This window comes from Sceloporus occidentalis, unplaced genomic scaffold, assembly GCF_023333645.1.
Source record: "Sceloporus occidentalis isolate IW3139 unplaced genomic scaffold, rSceOcc1.0.p SCAF_3, whole genome shotgun sequence".
Taxonomy (NCBI): domain Eukaryota; kingdom Metazoa; phylum Chordata; class Lepidosauria; order Squamata; family Phrynosomatidae; genus Sceloporus; species Sceloporus occidentalis.
In genome coordinates, this window is record NW_028316983.1 from 17,768,620 (window position 1) to 17,781,316 (window position 12,697).

Genomic DNA, 12,697 nt, shown 5'->3' on the forward strand with positions numbered 1-12,697 from the left:
TGAAAAAATCAACAATGCGCTAAGTCAGTGATGGTGAACCTTTTAGAGGCCGAGTGCCCAAACTGCAACCCAAAAGCCACTTATTTATTGCAAAGTGCCATGTCCCTCTGGCTTTCTAGTAACAAACTGTGGCAAACTCTATCCTGGGGCGATGGCACATGTGCCCACAGAGAGGGCTCTGAGTGCCACCTCTGGCACGCGTGCCATAGGTTCACCATCACTTCGCTAAGTGAATAAAAAGGTTTTCAGTAGTTAGTTTAAATATAGAAGTCATGCATACTGAAGAAGCTGAATGTATTTCTGTAGAGAGAGAATTTCAGAGATGTACAGCCATCACGGATAAATCCCTATCTGTGGTACATTTTGCTGTATTAGAGTTTAGAGTGGTGAGCAAAGGTGCTTGTGCCTTCGGTGTCCATCTTGAGGTTTGAGCAGGTTCGTATTGGTACAAGCAGTTCTTCCAGTAACCCTATCCTATACTTTAAAATGTTTTAAAGATCAAAACAGGAAGTTTAAATTGATCTCAGAAAAAATATGTACAGTGCTACCTCGGGTTACGAAATTAATTCGTTCCGCGGCGCCGTTCGTAACCTGATACATTTCGCAACCCGAAAAGGCTTTCCGTTAGCGCTGGAAAGCCGCTAGCCGCGCTTCGCATTTGAATTTCGCGCCGAAATGAATTTCGTAACCCGAAAAATCTTTCGTTACCCGGAACAGTTTTTTCCAATCTAACTTTTTCGTACCCCGGAAATTTCGTAACGCGATCAATTCGTATCCCGGGGTACCACTGTACTCAATGCAGTGGTAAATTAAATGTGTTAGTGAGCTGAAATTATTCTTGGAGATTCTGTTGGTGTTTTTGTGTGTCTTGTTAGTTGGGCATATGATGTGGTTTCAGGCTATGTTACCAGTTTGTATAGATGGGCCAACTACTTTTCAGATTTAACACTGCATTCTTTGCATGAAGGTGCTTACTTTGGATTTTGAGGACTACTTGTCCAAGATGATAACCATGTTGCTGTTTTAGAATTAATCAGCATAGAATGTATTACTTGTCCTGAATTGCTATGTAACTGTGGCTGCAACCACGCTGGAGAAATAATCCAGTTTGAAACCACTTTAGCTGCTGTGGCTCAATGCTGTGGAATTCTGGGATTTGTACTTTAGTAAGAGTGTCAGAGAGCTCTGGTGCTACAGCAAACTATAGATTTATTATGATCAACTGATCAAACATCAATCAATAAACCTCGATCAATCAACAAATATCACAATTTATTTATTTTTATTTATTTAGGTATTTATATCCCGCCCTTCAGCCCTCTCAGGGCGGCTTACAATATTATTTTTAATCAGACAGTTCCCTGCCCTCAGGCTTACAATCTAAAAGACACAAAACAAAAGGAGAAGGGAATGATGGAGGGAAAGGGGATGAGGTCCAGTGGTTCTTCTCTCCCTCTAAGGCCTGGACCAAGGCAGATGGATTTGAGGGAGGGCTCTTCTTCTTCCAGGCTAGTCCTGATGAAACTGGACTTGCCTGGCGAACTCCCTCTCAGGCCGGCAGATGGCAGTTGCCGAGGGCGGAGTCTCCTTCCTTCAGGCTTAGTCCTGATGGAGCTGGACTTGCCTGGCCAATTCCCTGTCAGGCCTAAATAAATAAATCATCAAATTGTAAAAGTAAATAATAGTTAAAATTTCACTTACAAAATTATATTAAAAAGAAAAATAAAATTGCAAAATATAAAATCATTATAATGTATGAAATCACTATAAAATTTTAACAGACTAAAAAATATTATGAACTTTTAAGAAATCATCTTATGCCGACAGACCATTCCTGCTGTGCAAAAACTGGCCTCCCTTGTTGTTATTACTGGACACTGGTCTGCCAGCAAATAAGATGCATAAAATTCATCAGTTCTTCCAGGAAAACGACTAAGAATTGGATGAATAAAATATGGTAGTAGCCATAATAAAAAGGAAAATATAACAGTACATGACCTATAGTCTCCATTGTAGCAGTTCCACAGGGGCATAGGGAATATTATTGTATTTCCCTTCCAATAAGGCTGTAGGTGGAACATTAAATTTTGCTAAAGTGATTGCTATCCTATGTTTTGGAAGGGTTAGAAGACTCAAATGGTTAGCTAACAAAATAGCATTACCATTGTCTCTGAAATCAAGGCATACACTGGCTGCTTTTACATGTTGTTGCAACTCATCATCTATAATTTGCCAATGTATTTTCTGTTTTGCTTTCCCATAGCCCATTGCCAAAATGGTGGTGTGTGAAAAACCCAGTTTAAGTAGTTTCTCATTTAGAGTCTTATTGCATCTGGAGAGAAACCCATCAGACAATATCAAAGGTGCTAATCCTACAGGGGTGAGCATTCTGAGCCAAAAGTTAAACTTAAGTACCCATGCCCGTGATTCAACTGTCATTTGACCTGTCTCCAAATATAGGATTGCATTAGACACACACCTTGGGAGTACAGTGGGCCCTCGCCTTACGCGGGGATCCGTTCCGGATCCCGCCGCGTAAGGCCAATTCCGCCTATGCTCAAGCCCCATTATAAACAACGGGGCTCGTGCACGGCGGTGCGGGGCGCAACGGGCGCGCGTGCCCATTCAATTGAATGGGACGCGCCGCCCCTTCTGCCCCGTGCACGCCCCGCGGCTTGAGCGCATATGCTCAAGCCGTGTAAGGCGCGCCCGCGTATGACGCGGGCGCGCTGTACAAGAATGGATCTCAAAAGTTTTGTCTGCATAGTTTCCAACGAGTCAAAATTAGTATAAGCACGCCACTGTGCCCCATATAACATCTGTGCCAGGGCCTTCATATTAAAAATCTGGATTGCTGAAGGATGTGCTGACCTCCTTTAGTGAAAAAAAAAAGGATGTAAGTGATTTGATATTTCGTTGCGCATTTGCTATGGCATTTATATACTGAGCTTTCTAAGAACCTGAGGACTGAAAAATCACTCCTAGGTACTTATAGGATCTTACTTGTTCAGTTGATTGATCATTTATTTGCCAATTGTGCATGCTCCATTTCTTAGTAAACACTAAGACTTTAGATTTGTTATAATTGATTACTAGCTCTTCAGCTTGGCAGTAATTACCCAGAGCTTTTAGTAATTGTCGCATACCAATAAGAGTTAGAGAGAGAAGTACTGTATCATCTGCATAAAGGAGAATTGACAGGGGTCTACCTGCTAAATTGGCAATTTAAGCCAGACAAACTTTCAACCAGAGAATTAATATAGATGTTAAAGAGGGGGCTAACACACAACCCTGTCTCACACCCGTGGATGATGGAATGGCCTTAGTAAGATATCCTAGCCTATTACAGTGGGCACACGTCATAAATGGCTTTCAGCATATGCTGAAAGCCGCACGGAGAGGAAGGGGCGGCGGGTCCCATAGGGACTAATGGGGTGCGTGCCCATGGCGTGCGCGCATCACCGCATACACAAGCCCCATTCATTTAAATCGAGCTTGAGCATAGGCGGAATTTGCTTTATGCAGGGGAGTCCGGAACGGATCCCCCATGTAAAGCAAGGGTGCACTGTACATCTGACTTTCTGTATACACATGCAAATCACTCCTGCATTCCCAAGCTCACACAGTATATATATACCCACTTTTTCCAGGCAAGCATTCTCTGAAGATGCCAGCCCTAGATGCTGGCGAAACATCAGGAAGAAACTCTTCTAGAACATGGCCACATAGCCCGAAAAACCCACCAAAAAACTATGGATGCCGGCCATGAAAGCCTTCGACTTCACATGTATAAAGACTACTAATCAGAAACAGCAGACGTTTATCAATATTGGTTGTTTCTAGTTTCTGCCATAGTCTGTCTTGGGGAATCATGTCAAAGGCAGACTTACAGTCAATAATGGATGTGTAAAGAGCTCCCTTGGGCTTGATTAAATATTTGTCAACAAGGTGTTGTAAAATTATACCTTTATCTCCTGTAGAGCGACCTGGTCTAAAACCTGCTTACTCATCTTTCAAAAGGTTTTCATCTTCCATCCAAGTTAATAGTTTTTCAAGTAAATGGTGTGCATACAATTTGCTAATAACACTTAATAGATTAATTGGCCTATAATTCACAGCAAACTATAATCCCTGAATTCCATAGCATTGAGCCATGGCTGTTAAAGTGGTGACAACCTGGATTATTTCTGCAGTGCAGATGCAGGATTTGTTTACTAGTCTGAGGTAAAAATGAATTAGGAAGTTATCTTGGAATAGTGTTGTCTTGATTGCCAAGTTATTATAGCCAAGTGAATATAGGCAAAAGTGTGACAAGCTACCTTTATAGTTAACTCTCTAAGGCTGCATCCACACTGAAGAAATGCCCCAGTTTGACTCAACTTTTAACTATTGTGGCTCCATGCAATGGAATTCTGGGAAGCGTAGTTTGTTGTGGCACCAGAGACCTAGAGTATATGTATGTATTAAAATTACAGAAATGTATGTTAATACAACATGTGAGGGTACTAATTACATGTTTGGGTTTTCACTGTTATACTTCTTATACAATGAGGAAAATGTTTTAACAGAATTAATTTTGACTTTTGCACATCGATAGGTGAGAAAAGCAAGTCAAGATTCATTACTGATACTACTCGAACAAGGAATTGTTGCTCAGCATGATATTGAAAATAAAGTGTGTCCAATCTTGCTAGACCTCTCTGCTCCAGACAGTGATGATGAATACAAGGTAGAGGCAGTAAATGTAAGTAGTAATTTCTTTTAGAGGATTTTGAAAGTTTTGTAAATATGTAGTAGGATCCTATGCTGTTTATTCAGCATCTTAACATATTTTACACATTTAAATAATGAAAACGTATAGATTTAATAGAATCATAGAGTTGGAAGAGGCCACACGGGCCATCCAGTCCAACCCCCTGCCAGGAAATCCAAATCAAAGCATCCCCGACAGATGGCCATCTAGTCTCTGCTTAAAGACCTCCAAAGAAGGAGACTCCACCACACTCCGAGCGAGTGTGTTCCACTGTCGAACAGCCCTTACTGTCAGGAAGTTCTTCCTAATGTTGAGGTGGAATCTCGTTTCCTGGAGCTTGCATCCATTGCTCCGGGTCCTGTTTTCTGGAGCAGCAGAAAACAAGCTTGCTCCCTCCTCAATATGACATCCTTTCAAATATTTAAACAGGGCTATCATATCACCTCTTAACCTTCTCTTCTCCAGGCTAAACATCCCCAGCTTCCTAAATCGTTCCTCATAGGGCAAGGTTTCCAGACCTTTCACCATTTTAGTTGCCCTCCTTTGGACACGCTCCAGTTTCTCAATGTCCTTTTTGAATTGTGGTGCCCAGAACTGGACACAATATTTCAGGTGAGGCCTGGCCAGAGCAGAATACAGTGGCACTATTACTTCTCTTGATCTAGACACTATACTTTTATTGATGCAGCCTAAAATTGCATTGGCCTTTTTAGCTGCCGCATCGCACTGTTTACTTGTGTTCAGCTTGTGGTCTACTTGGACTCCCAGATCCCTTTCACATGTAGTTTCATTCAGCCAGGTGTCCCCCATCCTATATCTGTGCATTTTATTTTTCTGCCCTAAGTGCAGTACCTTACATTTCTCTGTGTTGAATTTCATTTTGTTAGCTTTGGCCCAGCTTTCTAGTCTATTCAGATCATTTTGAATGTTGATCCTGTCCTCTGGAGTATTAGCTATTCCTCCTAATTTGGTGTCATCTGCAAATTTGATAAGTATGCTCCCAATTCTGTCATCCAGGTCATTGATAAAGATTTATCTTTGTAGTGGCTTATTACTGAGGCTCTCTAAAGTAGTCCATCCTGTAATGGGATATTCTCTTCAAGTAGCCTTGTTTTAGTTTTTTATGTTCTGCGTATGGATACAATGAAAGAGAGCAATTGGCAGTATTAAAGACCTTTATGCAATGTCTGGATGTGCTTCTTGGTATATTCTGTTAATATAGGCTATATGTCAAGGCTCAGCTCCTGTTGGTTTCCTGCCTGTCTGCACTGCAGATGGGAGAATATATTCATGGAATCATAGAGTTAGAAGAGACAAACAAACAAACAAACAGCTTCATTTATATACCGCTTCATACTGAACTAACAGTGTCTAAGCAAAGAAACTCTTTTAGAACATGGCCACATAGTCTGAAAAACCCACAAAAAACTACAGTGTCTAAGCGGTTTACAACTGTAAGCTAATTGCCCCCAACAGTCTGGGTACTCATTTTAACGACTTTGGAAGGCTGCAAGCCTGAGTTGAGCTTGAGCCCTTTTGCTGGTATTATAACCTTATGGTTTTGAGTGAGTGGCTGCAGTACAGGCATTTAACCACTGTGCCACCAGGGCCATACAGTCTAACCTCTTGCTGTGCAAGAACTCTCAATCAAAGCATCCCCAACAGTTGGCCATCCAGCCTCTGTTTAAAGACCTCCAAGGAATGAGACTCCACCACATTCTGAGGGAGTGTGTTCCTCTGTCGAACAGCCCTTACTGTCAGGAAGTTCCTCCTAATGTTGAGGTGAAATCTCCTTTCCTGTAGCTTGCATCCATTGTTCTGGGTCCTGTTCTCTGGAGCAGTAGAATACAAGCTTGCTCCCTCCTCAATATGACATCCCTTCAAATATTTAAACAGGGCTATCATATCACCTCTTAATCTTCTCTTCTCCAGGCTAAACATCCCCAGCTCCCTAAGTCGTTCCTCATAGGGCATGGTTTCCAGATTGCTGTTCATGGCATCTGAACTGAACAGACCAAGGAAGGGTGTTTGTAAGAGAACTGCAGCAGTACATTCCTTTTTTCTGAGAACAAAGGACTTGCTTTTCTTGTTTAGCATCCAGATGTAAAACTGGTTTTGTGTCCAGCTGGTTATTTGTTGGTATATACCAAGGAATGGAAATAAAACTTGACTGAGAGATGTAGCTTTGTACATGCATGGCATGGAGGGGCAATCAACCCATGAATGGTTTAATCTTCACATGCCAACTAGTGAGGCAGGAGTCTACCCATTGGTTCCATTGTGACTCCTTCCCTTCCCTGCCAGTTTTAATCTCCTGCCCTGCCAACCAGACGTGATTCCTTTTTCTAGTATTAGGAGAATTATGTAGGAATCAAATTAATTTTAAACTGGAGATAAAAATCAAGACTGCCAGAGGAGAAATAGATAGATAGTAGTGTTTAGAATAAGAAGTGGTAAACTATTTCTAAATATTCTTAAAGAGGACATTGTCTCCCTGATGGCTGACCAGCAGATTAGGGGACGTGAAAAGTTAAAATGTGTTTCAGTTCAGATGACTGCTGCCCAGCAGGTCTCTGATACAGCTTGGGTCTAGTTTATTTGAATGACCGTATCTCCCTTTAGGAGCCTAGTAGAGCTCTAGATCACCCTTCTCTCTTTCTCAACACTCTCTCAGGATCATTTGATGGGAAGAATGGAGAGGGACTCCTTAGTAGCTGCTCCCAGACTTTGGAATTCCCTCCCTAGAGAGGCCAGGATGGCTCCATTCTTTCTCTCTTTTCAGCTGCAGGCAAAAACATTTTTGTACCTTCAGGTTGTTTTTTTAAAAAACTGATGAGGGTTGGGTGCTGTGTGACTCAGATTTCAGTGTTTGTATATTTTAAATGTTTAATGTTTTTTAAATTTATAAATTGTTAAAAACAATTTTAAAACTTATAAACACCTTTGTACTGCTTTTAATTTGCATTTTTTAAATTTGTTGTTAGCCACCTTGAGTCCCTATATTGGGAAAAGGGCAGGATAAATAAATATTTTTGATGATGATAAAAGTTTAAGAAAAGTTTAAGAAAAGTTTTCCAAATTTCAAGTGAAAGTGATTTGGAATATTTAATACTGAATAAGAGGGTGACCTCAGAGAGGAAAGTGCTGAAAGGCAGGGAAGTTAGCTAAATATCCCATAACATACTCAAATAATACAACAACAACCTCTCTTTTAAAGTAGCTTTTCTAATTGCAGTTATTTCAGACAGGAGGGTGTCGGAGTTGGCAACTCTGTTTCTAGCTCCAAATTTATGTAAATTTGAGCAGGATAGAGTTACATTAATTTTAGATCCAGCATTTCTACCAAAATGCATTTCAGAGAGAGGAATGAATGAGTCAGTTCGTAACCCGTGAAAACCCTATGGTGAAACATTCCAAGTGAGACACAGGCAGGAAAAGAAACAAACATAAAGATAGAAAAATAGAGGAAATAACTCATTAGAGGATCCAAAGGCATAAAAACCCCAAAGATGATGAGGCAAGCAGGAGATCCTCTTAAAAATCCAAAATCATCCAGAGCAGCATAACACATATAATAGGAACATGGAATGTGAGAAACATGTGCCAAGGGAAGCGGGACATAATAAAAATGGAAATCAAATGCATTAAAATAGCAGTACTGGAAGTAAGCAAGTTAAAATGGACAGGAAGGGGCCACTTAGACACCGTGTTCTACTCAGGGAATGAGAATACATGAAGGAATGGGGTGGCACCAATACTACGGAAAGATGTGGCAAAAGCAGTCGAGGGATATAATGCCAAATCAGACCAAATTATCTCAATAAGGCTCCAGGAAGAAACTCTTCTGGAACATGACCACATAGCCTGAAAAACCCACAAAAAAACTATGGATGCCGGCCATGAAAGCCTTAGACTTTACACTTCATGGAAAACCTGTGAATGTTACCATAATTCAAGTATATGCACCAACCATAGATGCAAAAGAGGAAGAAATAGTGAGATTTTACGAAGGAATCCAGGAAGAAATTGACAACACACCAACACAGGACATTAAGCTAATCATAGGTGACTAGAACGCCAAAGAAGCAAAGAGGGATCAGAAACAGTAGGCAGATTCGGATTAAGCAAAAGAAATGAAGTAGGTGAGTGACTGAGATTTCTGTGAAGCCAACAATCTATTCATTGCAAACACTTTTTTCATATAGCCAAGTTGAAGGCTATATACATGGACATCACCAAATGGACAACACAAAAACCAAATAGATTCTATAATTGGAAGCAAAAGATAGAGAACCACCATTTTGATGGCCAAGACTAGACCGGGCGCTGACTGTGCCACAGACCATGAATTACTTATTTAAAAAATAAGAGCAAACTAAAAAGAACAAAACCAGTTGTCATACTAAAATTTGATCTAAACAATATTTCAACAGAATTTATTATCAATGTAAGGAACAGATTTGAACCACTAAGTACACTAGACTGGGAACTAGAAGAACTATGGTCAGAAGCCAGGGACATAATAAAAGAAGAATGCAGACAGACACTTACAGTAGTCAAACAGAAAGAGAAGAATCTATGGATGTCAGATAAAATGCTACAAGCAGTAAAAGAAAGAAGAGAAACAAAACAAAAGGAAGACAGGAACAAACTCAGAGCCACAAATGCTACAGTTCAACAAATGGTACAAATAGAGAAAGACAGTTACTATACCGATCAGTGCAGAGAGATAGAGAACAGCAACAAAAAGGGAAGAACAAGAGACCTATTCCAAAAGATCCGAGAAATCAAAGGAAAATTCAAACCAAAGACCAGGACACTCTATGACAATAAAAACAACATAATTGAAGATCAGGAAGGAATAAAAAGATGCTGGGTACAGTACACAGAAGAGCTATATAAAAAAGATAACAAAATGAAGGACATATGTATTGAGGAGTCATATGAAGATGAATCCCAAATTCTAAAAACAGGTAGAAGCTGCAATTAGATAAATGGGAAAAAATCACCAGGAACAGATGATATTCCAGTCGAATTGCTTCAATCCGCACTAACAGAATAAACACCAGTGTCAACCAACATATGTCAACAGATATGGAAAACAAAGTGATGGCCAACAGATTGGAAACAATCAATATACATCCCCATCCACAAAAAAGGAGATACAAAAGTCTGCAGCAACTATAGGACCATAACTTTAATCTCTCATGCAAGCAAAATCATGCTCAAAATTCTGCAACATAAACTCAAATCATACATGGAGAGAGAACTCCCAGAGGTGCAAGCAGGATTCAGGAAAGGAAGAGGCACTAGAGACCACATTGCAAACATACAGTGGCTAATGGAGCGCACCAATGAATTCCAAAAGAAAATCAGCATGTGCTTTATAGACTATAGCAAGGCCTTTGACTGCATAGATCATGAAAGACTATGGAACACCCTTAAAAACATGGGAATAGCAACACATGTGATAGTCTTAATGAGGAATCTTTACTCAGGACAGGAGGCCATTGTCAGGACAGAACATGGAGAAACAGAATGGTTCCCAATTGGCAAAGGGGCCAGATAAGGCTGCATCCTCTCACCCTATCTGTTCAACTTGTATGCAGAACATATTATATGAAAAGCAGGATTGGGCACAGAAGAAGGAGGAGTGGAAATAGGGGAAAGGAATATCAACAATCTAAGCTAAGCAGACGACACCACATCATTAGCTGGAAACATCACAGACTTGGAACAACTACTAAGGAAGATCAAGGAGGAGAGTAAAAAAGGCAGGCTTACTGTTCAACATAAAACAAAAATAATGACCACAGAAAATTTACACAGATTCAACTTAGACAATGAGGAAATAGAAATAGTAAAAAAAAAAAATTCATACCTTATTATTATTATTATTAACCTTTATTTATGAAGTGCTGTAAATTTACACAGCGCTGTACATGCAATCTTTTTAGTTAGACGGTTCCCTGCCCACGGGCTTACAATCTAAAAAGACATGACACAGAAGGAGAAGGGAGTGGTGGCGGGAAAGGGTAAGAGGTCCAGCAGTTCCTCTCTACCTCCGAGGCCTGGACCAAGGCAGATGGACTGGAGGGAGGGCTTGACTTCAAAATGGAAGGTTAATCATTTTCCAGGGAAAATACATACTCTCAAGTAGGATAATACATATACAATACATAGCAATACAGGAAATGGATCGATAAACAGGCAACAAAAGAACATCAGATAGTAAGCGACAATTATGCAATGCCTGGGAAGGCTTCTCTGAACAGGATGGTTTTCAACTCCGTTTTGAAGCTGGTTAAAGAAGTGATGGCTCTTGCTCACGGGGGAAGAAGGTTCCAGGAGTGAGGGACAGCAAGTGAAAAGGGGCGACTCCGGGATGGGGCAGAGGAAATCCTGGGCTGAGACAGGAACCCTTGACTACCAGAACGGAGGGCCCTGGTGGGAAGGTGAGGAGAAAGAAGGTCTGATAAGTAAGAAGGGGCCAGTCCATGGAGGGCTTTAAATGTCGACAGCAGGAGCTTATACTGAATGCAGAAAGGGAGAGGGAGCCAGTGAAGGGATGCCAACACAGGAGAGATGTGGTCAGAGCGGTGGGTGGAAGTGATAATGCGTGCAGCTGAATGCTGGACAGAGATTAAAGGACGGAGGTGAGAAAGAGGAAGCCCAGCCAGGAGGACATTACAGTAATCCAGTTGTGAGATCACTAGGGCATGGACCAGGATCTTGGCAGTAGAGGCAGAGAGATATGGTCGGATTTTGGCAATATTGTACAAAAAGAATCTACAAGCCTTGGCTGTGGTCTGGATCTGAGGGATACACAACAGAGAAGAGTCAAAGATAAAACCAAGACTGCGGGCTTGCTGGACTGGTTGAATGGAAATGTTATCCACAGAGACAGAAAAGGAGTGTTGAAGGGTGGGCTTAGGAGGAAAGACAAGAAGCTCCGTCTTGGACATGTTGAGCTTCAAACGCCGATGGCGCATCCACTGCGAGACAGTTGTAAGGCAAGACGAGACTTGCTGTTCAAGCCTTGGAGAAAGGTCAGGGGCAGAAAGATACTGCTGGGTGTCATCGGCATACAGATGGTAGGAAAAGCCAAAAGAGCTGATGAGTTTTCCTAAGGACAGTGTGTAGAGAGAAAACAGAAGGGGACCCAGAACAGAGCCCTGGGGAACTCCAACAGATTAGGGAACAGGAGAAGAAGTCTGGCCCCCTGCAACTGCTGCAAAAGATCTGCCAGACAAGTAAGATCTAAACCAGTCGAGAACAGAGTCTGAGAACCCAAGGTCAGAGAGTATGTCATTTACGAGAGAGTGATCAACAGTGTCGAAGGCGGCAGACAAATCGAGAAGAATGAGAACAGAGTAAAGGCCATTAGCCTTGGCCTGTAAAAGGTCATTTGAGATCTTAGTGAGAGCTGTCTCTGTGGAATGCCTTGGGCGGAAACCAGACTGAAAGGGATCAAGGATGGAGTTGGTTTCAAGAAACTTAAGACAGCGCGAATAAACAACCCATTCCAAAACCTTAGAAAGAAAGGGGAGAAGAGAAATTGGACGATAGCTAGACAAAGAGGAGGGGTCAAGAGAAGGTTTTTTCAGAATTGGGGAAATGAAAGCATGTTTGAAGTCCGATGGGAAGGAGCCTGTAGAGAGAGAGAGATTGAAGATATGGAGAAGCGAGGGCAGAAAGGAGGGAGCTATAGAGATTAGAAGACGAGTAGGTATTGGATCAAGAGGACAGGTTGCAGGTTTGGAAGAGTTCAGAAGTGTAGAGAGTTCATCCAAAGAGGCAGGAGGAAAGACAGAAAATTTGTTAGGCAAAGGCGATAGAAGATTAAGAGCAAAAGAAGAATCAGGAGGGACTATCTCAGAGCGAATAGTGGTAATCTTAGAGATGAAATAGTTAGCAAAGTCATTAGGAGAGAATGATGAAGAG

The 12,697-nt window shown here is 41.3% G+C and overlaps 1 protein-coding gene across 4 annotated transcripts in view; it reads left to right on the forward strand.

Annotated features, from left to right (window-relative positions):
- The window catches only part of LOC149315613 (serine/threonine-protein phosphatase 4 regulatory subunit 1-like), a 69,265-nt gene that overhangs the window by 21,540 nt on the left and 35,028 nt on the right, over positions 1–12,697 (forward strand). For all 4 annotated transcript variants that reach the window (XM_089513745.1, XM_089513744.1, XM_089513748.1 and 1 more), the window contains one exon: positions 4,598–4,744. In XM_089513745.1, coding sequence (XP_089369871.1) covers positions 4,598–4,744 — 147 coding nt within the window. The remainder of the gene's footprint in view (positions 1–4,597; positions 4,745–12,697) is intronic.